This window comes from Trifolium pratense, linkage group LG7 (genome assembly GCF_020283565.1).
Source record: "Trifolium pratense cultivar HEN17-A07 linkage group LG7, ARS_RC_1.1, whole genome shotgun sequence".
Classification (NCBI taxonomy): Eukaryota; Viridiplantae; Streptophyta; class Magnoliopsida; order Fabales; family Fabaceae; genus Trifolium; species Trifolium pratense.
The window spans coordinates 11969996-11978384 of NC_060065.1; the positions used below are offsets into that span (position 1 = coordinate 11969996).

Sequence of the window (8389 nt, forward strand, 5' to 3'; positions counted from 1 at the left end):
AAGTAGTGAAATGCTCCCCTAAACTTAAATTCAACAGTGTCCTCACTGTTGCAACTCTAGAGTAGAATTGGAGTGCAAAACCTGGAGATTTACGCCTATAATGCACTGATGGGTGTTAAGCGATCGATCTTTTTATTTTCTGCAAATTCAAATGAAAACATTAAAATAAAAACTCGTGGGTTGCCTCCCACGCAGCGCTGTGTTTAAAGTCGGTTAGCTCGACTTTGCACGACCCATAAATCAAGAGGGCGCCTCTTTCAGACTGATATCCTTAACACTGTACTCAACATCCTTAGAGATCCATTTGAACACATCCAACCATCTAATAGGTGCTTTCCCTTTTGCTTTCTTTCTGGTGAGAGGAGGTGGGAGTTTCTTCTCCACTGTGTGAATCTTCCCATGTGCCAGCATTTGGCATTCTTTAAAAATATGGTCATGAGTATCAGGAAATCCACCTAGCATATTCTCATAATCCTCACCCTCTTTGTGTTTCGTATTCTGGAAGATATCATTTACTGGGTGGGATTTTAGTATGGCGGGAGGGACTTGTTCAGAGGTGCTTTTATCGATATGTCCTTCAACTATGTTGAGTCTACAACAAGAATTCTTAAAGGTGGGGCCTTTCATGAATTGAGATAGTATGAACTCGATTTTCTCATCCCCAACCTCAAAGGTAAGCTTCCCTTTCTTTACATTTATTATAGCGCCTGCAGTAGCTAAGAAAGGTCTACCTAACAGAATGGGAATATCAACGTCTTCCCTGATGTCCATGATCACAAAATCAGTAGGGATAAACAGTTGGCCGATCCTTACTGGAACATTTTCCAGTATTCCTAATGGGTATTTGATAGATCTGTCAGCCAACTGTAAGGACATCTTAGTAGGTTTTAAGTCTCTAAGTCTGAGCCTCTTGCAGATAGATAGAGGCATCAAACTTACACTTGCTCCTAGATCACAAAGGGCTTTATCTATGACATATCTACCAACAACGCAGGGAATAGAAAAGTTTCTTGGGTCCTCGAGTTTTGGGGCTAGCTTGTTTTCACTAATTGCATTGCATTCCACTTGCCCAATGTCTTCCATCTTTCGCTTGTTTGAAAGAATTTCTTTTAAGAATTTGGCATAGGAAGGTATCTGGGTTATAGCCTCAATGAAGGGTATGTCAATATGAAGCTTTTTGAGCATCTCGATAAACTTCTCAAACTGCCCCAGATTCTTAGATTTTGCAAGTCTTTGAGGATATGGGATAGGAGGCTTGTAAGGAGGAGGGGGTACATATGGTTTTTCTTGATTATTCTCAATCACCTCTTTAGCCTTCAATTTTTGTCCATCCTCCACTACTATTGGTTCTCTCTCAGTGTCCTTGTCAGTTACACTCTCCGAGTCTTTCTCTACACTTTTTCCTAAGTCTCTCGCTCTAACTCTATTAGCAACGGGGTTTTCTAACTCTGTTCCGCTTCGCAGTGTTATAGCGTTAACGTGGCACTTGGGATTTGATTGCGGTTGGCCGAGTAATGTTCCAGCTGGGGCAGCTGTAGCTGCCTGTTGTTGAGCCACTTGAGAAATTTGAGTTTCTAGCATCTTATTATGAGTGGAAATGGAATCAATTTTGTTGGCTAACTGCTTAATCAACTCATTAGTGTGAATATTTTGGTTCATGAATTCCTTATTTTGTTGAGTCTGAGCTAGGACAAAATTCTCCATCATAAGTTCAAAGTTTGACTTTTGAGGGGCAACGGGAGCAACAGGGGCTCCTATTTGGTTTTGGAAGCCTGGTGGAGTGTTAGGCGCAAATAAATCATTATTATTCTTATAGGAGAGGCTTGGATGATTTTTCCACCCGGGGTTGTACGTGTTGGGGTACGGGTTTCCTTGCACATAATTTGCTTGGTCGAGTCCGGCCAATAATTGACATTCAGAGGTTATGTGTCCAGGAACTCCACATAGTTCGCAGTTCGGTTGTACTGCGGCTATGGTAGCGGCGGGAGATAGAGTTAAACTCTCTATCTTTTGAGAAAGGGCTTCTATTTTGGCATTGACATGGTCTATGCCGCTTACTTCGTACATACCGCCTTTCGTCTGGGATTTCTCTATGGCAGCGCGTTCGCTTCCCCATTGATAATGGTTTTGGGCCATGTTTTCTATAAGCTGGGTGGCTTCTTGGTAAGGTTTATCCATCAATGCTCCACCGGCGGCCGCATTTATGGTGAGTCTAGTGTTATATAGAAGCCCATTGTAGAAGGTATGGATAATAAGCCATTGTTCTAAACCGTGGTGTGGACAGAGTCTCATCATATCCTTGTATCTTTCCCAAGCTTCGAAAAATGATTCTCCTTCTTTTTGCCTAAATCCGTTGATTTGGGCTCTTAACATAGCTGTCTTACTTGGCGGGAAATATCTGGCCAAGAATTGTTTCTTCAATTCGTTCCATGTAGTGATGGAGTTCTAAGGTAAAGCTTGAAGCCAAGCTCTAGCTCTGTCTCTTAAAGAGAACGGAAAAAGACGGAGTCGTATTGCTTCGGGTTCGACACCATTGGCTTTTATCGTGTCTGCGTACTGCACAAACACCGAGAGGTGGAGGTTCGGATCCTCCGTGGGCGAACCAGAGAATTGGTTTTGTTGCACGATTTGCAACAGCGCGGGTTTTAATTCGAAGTTCCTTGCTTCGATGTTAGGGGGCGCGATACTCGAATGAGGTTCCTCTTCGGAGGGAACGACATAGTCCTTGAGAGGACGTTCGCGTTGAGCCATCGGTATGAGGTTAAATTGTTTTTGAAATTCGCGGATTCGGCGTTGTAAATGAATATAACGCTCTATTTCTGGGATAGGTTGTTCTAATGATTCCTCGGAGGTACGAGTACTGGGCATACAACCTAAGTAACAGGGTTGCCTTAATCGTTACAGATTAAAGACTAAATAGCGAAAATTGACTAAATTAGTCCCCGGCAACGGCGCCAAAAACTTGATGCGATAACTCTGCAAGTGCACAGGTATATCGTGTAGTTATAAAAGATTATCGATCCCACAGGGACTATTTGTAATATTTCGCTTATGTTTTTAATATATCGTAAGGTTAAGGCTAGATATTAATTAAAGAAGGCGTTTTAGATAATTAATTAAACTGTATTAAATAAAATATTATTAAACTAACCGGAATGTGAATTAAGTTGCTTCAATGGATTCGGTAATTAAACTGTGTTTTGAAATAATGTTACTTTTTAATAAACTGAAATTGATTAAAAGATACGCGTCTCACACTGTCGCGCTATTGAGTAATATCGTATAGATATAAAATAAATGTTTCACTTTCGCTCTCGCACTTACTTATAAAAATACTTTTTGAAAATCAATTCAATTTAATTAAAAAAGATCTAGTTTTCTCAAAACAACATTAGATTAAAAATATAGTCTCACGCCGTCGCGCTATTGAACTGATACTATATAATATAAATGAATGCTTCACTCTCGTTCTCACATCTATTTATAAAATACTTTTTGAAAACTAATATAGTTTAATTAATTTTAAAGAGCTGTCGCGGTGTTTAAAATTAATGTTCAGTTTTTACTATCCGGTACAAATCTCACACTGTCGTGCTATTAATTTATACCTTAGTTAATTTTCACGTGCAAAATCTTTAATTTAATTATTAAAAACTGAACAGAAAACTAGTTTAAAAATTGAGTATACAAATTAATTACCGAATCCAAATTAGCTTTTAAGTTCACATCCCAGTTTTAATAAATTAGTTATACATAGTTGCAAGTAAAAACATAGTATTTAAATAATTGACAACTGTGATAAACATGAAGAACATAAGTAATTAAAAAAAGACAGACTCAATAACCAAAGCAATATTAAAGTAACCGGACAGAAGCTAAAAAATAAAGAACAAAATTTCAATTAAATAAAACAAGCAGTGACACTGCAACATAAATAACAAAAGTGAATTGAAATTAACCAAACCAATAATAACATGTAACAATGAGAACATGTAGGAACAGCAAACTGGAATTGAAAAGAAACAGGAACCGGAACAAGTTGCTGCAATACAGAGTTGAACCGAATGCAAAAGAAGTAAATTGCTTTTCTCTTAATTCTCTAAATTTTTGCGTGAAAAAAAGATCTAACTAGAGCCATCTATTTATAGGCTGAGAAAACAGATTTTTTTTCCTAATCGTGCGTGATTTTCCGTTGCTTGTTGCTTGTTATTCGGCGAGATATATATGGAAAGAGGGATAGTGGCGAGAGCCACGTAAGCCACATGTTCAATATGCCTAAATAGAAAACCTGGGTGGTGAGGGCCATCTTCTATGTGGCGTGAGCCATATGTTTGGTGTTTGGGCCTTGGGCCTTTCTTTCTTTGCTTTAGTTATTTTCCTTGGCATGCACCCCCTTTTTACTTCCTGCTCCGATCCAATTCTTTATTAGCATTTATTTTGTAACTTAGGAAATTATTTGACGGTTTCCGGAAGTACCTAAAATACATAAAAATAATAGTAATAGTACTACGAAAAATGCAAAGAAATAGTAAAATACTAAGCTAATTTAATTAAATAAATAGTGCATTTTTCGGTGTTATCAGAATGAAAAGAAAGATAAGAATCTAGCCTTTGCTTCAAAGAGTGCTGCTGATGACTTACAAATTGAATCTGAAGGTGAAGAAAGCTTAGCTGAGTCTATGGCTATGCTTGGGAGACAGTTCAACAAGTTGATGATAAAAGTGGACCAAAGGCCCAAGTCAAATGGTCGATTCAACAACAACAAACAGTCCAGCTTTCAGAAAAAGACTAATGAAGATGAAAGAGGAGTGAGGTGCCATGAATGTGAAGGTTTTGGCCATATCAGAACAGAATGTCCAACCTTTCTAAAAAGGCAAAAGAAAAGTCTTGTGGTTTCATGGTCTGATACAGATTCAGAGGAGGAAGAATCAGCTAAATTTGTTAATGCTTTAACAGGAGTTTGTGTATCTGATTCAGAATCATGTGATGAGGAGGTAACTTATGAGGAACTAGCTGCTACCTACAAAGATCTTCATAATAGAAGCATAGAAGTTTGCAAAGCATTGGAGAAACAAAAGAAAATCAATGGCAAACTGCAAACTGAAAGAAATGATTTACTCATAAACATTGATAATCTCAACATTAAGGTTCAAGATCAGAGTAGTCAAATTCATCAGTTGGAAATGGAGAAATCCAACCTCCTAAGTAAGATTGCTGAACAAAGTGAAGAAATGACCAAGTTAAATGCTAACTTGGATCATGTCACAAAGGTGGCTAAAATGATGACCAAAGGCACTGATGCCTTTGAAGAAATGTTACAAAGACAAAACTATGGGAAACCTAAGCCCATTGGTTTTGAATATGAAAGAGTAAAGCAGTAGATGAAGTTCAACAATGCCACCATACACACTCCAATCAACAGAATTTTTGTGTCAGGAGGATTGTCGCAACAACCTAGGGAACATCCTATGCCCATGTTCTATAATTGGACATGTCATCATTGTGGAAGGAAATGACATATTAGGCCTTTCTGCTATAGGCTGCACGGATATCCAAGGAGAGTTCAACAAGAGTTACATACTCCTGCCTTTTCTAATGTTACAACTAGAAAGGAATGGAGAGAAAAGAAGAAGATAACAGGTCTGATAGCTCATACATCCTTGAGAGCTTCTTCAAGAGAAACCTGGTACTTTGATAGTGGCTGTTCTAGACATATGACAGGTGTTGAACACTATCTTGAAGACCTGAAGTCATATGATACCAGTTTTGTGACCTTTGGAGATGGAGCCAAAGGAGAGATTAAGGGAGTTGGTAAACTTGCAAACCATGGCTTACTAAAGCTAGACAATGTACTGCTTGTAAAAGAGCTTAAAGCAAATCTAATCAGCATAAGCCAACTTTGTGATCAAGGCATGAAAGTAAACTTCACAAAAGCTAAATGCCTAGTTACAAATGAGCAAGGAGAGCTGTTGATGAAATGAGTAAGGTCAAGAGACAACTGTTATCTTTGGATCCCTAAAGAAGAGGATTTATCCACATGTTTTATTAGCAAAGAAGATGAGGTTAAGTTGTGGCACCAAAAACTTGGCCACCTGCACCTCAAGGGTATGAAAAAGGCAATAGCTAAAGAGGCAATCAGAGGTCTTCCAAAGCTCAAAATAGAGGAAGGAAGTATATGTGGAGAGTGTCAAATAGGGAAGCAGACAAAGATGTCGCATCCAAAGTTGCAACATCTTACCACAACAAGAGTGCTAGAATTGTTGCACATAGACCTGATGGGGCCAATGCAAGTGGAGAGCCTTGGAGGAAAAAGGTACGCGTTTGTCATGGTAGATGACTTTTCAAGGTTCACATGGATTGAATTTCTAAAAGACAAATCTGAAAGTTTTGATGCATTCAAACAACTTTGCCTTCAACTCCAAAGAGAAAAGAACTCTGCTATTGTAAGGATACGAAGTGATCATGGTAAAGAGTTTGAGAATGCAAGCTTCCTTGAATTCTGTACCTCTGAAGGAATCAAGCATGAATTCTCAGCTCCAATCACACCTCAACAAAATGGTGTTGTTGAAAGGAAGAACAGGACAATACAAGAGTCAGCCAGAGTAATGTTGCATGCAAAACATCTTCCATATCAATTCTGGGCTGAGGCTATGCATACTGCCTGTTATATTCACAATCGTGTCACACTCAGAACTGGAACTTCCACTACACTATATGAACTGTGGAAAGGCAGAAAACCAACTGTCAAACACTTTCATGTGTTTGGAAGTAAATGTTACATTCTATCTGATAGAGAGCATAGAAGAAAAATGGATCCTAAAAGTGAAGAAGGGTTATTTCTTGGATATTCAACAAACAGCAGGGCCTATAGAGTTTACAACCAGATAACCAAGGTAATAGTAGAATCTATCAATGTTGTGATAGATGACTTGACATCTGCAAAAACATCAGACACTGAAGACGATGTTGCAACAACTTTGCCAACATCTGAAGAAGCTGTAGCAGAGAAAGAATCAGACTCAGATGATGAATCAACTATTCCTACACCTGGTCCTGTTAGCAAAGTCCCTTCAATAAGAATACAAAAGAACCATCCCAAGGATCTCATCATTGGAAATCCTAACCAGGGAATTGCTACAAGAAGGACAAATGAAGTGGTTACTAATTCATGTTTTGTTTCCAAGATTGAGCCTAAGAATGTAAAAGAGGCTCTTACTGATGAGTTTTGGATAGAAGCCATGCAAGATGAACTGACTCAGTTTAGAAGAAGTGATGTGTGGGATCTTGTTCCTAGACCCAATGGTGTTAATGTCATAGGTACAAAATGGGTGTTCAAGAACAAATCAGATGAAAATGGTGTTGTAACAAGAAACAAGGCAAGATTAGTGGCTCAAGGGTATACTCAGGTTGAAGGACTTGACTTTGATGAAACATTTGCGCCAGTAGCAAGACTGGAATCTATTAGGTTACTTCTTGGTATAGCATGCATCTTTAAATTTAAGCTGTACCAAATGGATGTCAAGAGTGCCTTTCTTAATGGGTACTTACATGAAGAAGTTTATGTGGAGCAGCCAAAAGGTTTTGTAGATCCTGCTAATCCTGATCATGTGTACAAGCTGAAGAAGGCTCTTTATGGACTGAAACAGGCTCCAAGGGCTTGGTATGAGAGGCTGACAAATTTCCTTTTTAGTTAAGGATACAGAAAAGGAGGCCATGACAAAACCTTGTTTGTCAAAGAACAGGAAGAGAAGCTGATGATTGCCCAAATTTATGTTGATGACATAGTATTTGGAGGAATGTCTGAAAAGATGGTGCAACATTTTGTTCAACAAATGCAGTCAGAATTTGAAATGAGTTTGGTAGGTGAGTTAACATACTTCCTTGGTCTGCAAGTCAAACAGATGGAAGACACCATATTTGTCTCTCAAAGCAAGTATGCAAAGAATATGGTCAAGAAGTTTGGAATGGACACTGCAGCACACAAGAGAACTCCAGCTGCTACTCATCTGAAGCTAACCAAAGATGAGAATGGCATTGATGTTGATCAAAGCCTATACAGGAGCATGATTGGCAGTCTCTTGTATCTTACAGCAAGTAGACCTGACATCACCTTTGCTGTTGGTGTGTGTGCAAGATATCAAGCCAAGCCAAAGATGAGCCATCTTGTGCAAGTCAAAAGAATTCTGAAGTATATTAAGGGCATTAGTGATTATGGGATTCTGTACTCCCAGACAAAGAACTCTACCTTAGTAGGGTATTGTGATGCAGATTGGGCTGGAAGTGCTGATGATAGAAAGAGCACCTCAGGAGGTTGCTTCTTTTTGGGTGATAATTTAATCTCATGGTTCAGCAAGAAGTAGAACTGTGTGTCTCTATCTACTGCAGAGGC

The 8389-nt window shown here is 38.7% G+C and overlaps 1 protein-coding gene and 1 non-coding gene across 2 annotated transcripts; one reads left to right on the plus strand and one right to left on the minus strand.

The window, feature by feature from the left end:
- Positions 1-240: 240 nt before the first annotated feature.
- LOC123895854 lies at positions 241-2373 on the minus strand. The gene has a single exon (XM_045946329.1). The coding sequence runs from the start codon at positions 2371-2373 to the stop codon at positions 241-243; it is 2133 nt and encodes a 710-aa protein (XP_045802285.1).
- LOC123900174 lies at positions 2267-2373 on the plus strand. Its single transcript, XR_006805826.1, has one exon. It is a non-coding gene; the product is annotated as a small nucleolar RNA R71 (small nucleolar RNA).
- Positions 2374-8389: the final 6016 nt, after the last annotated feature.

Coding starts and splice junctions, on each gene's coding strand:
- LOC123895854 (XM_045946329.1), bottom strand. CDS start 2,373: ATGTTAAGAGCCCAAATCAACGGATTTAGGCAAAAAGAAGGAGAATCA.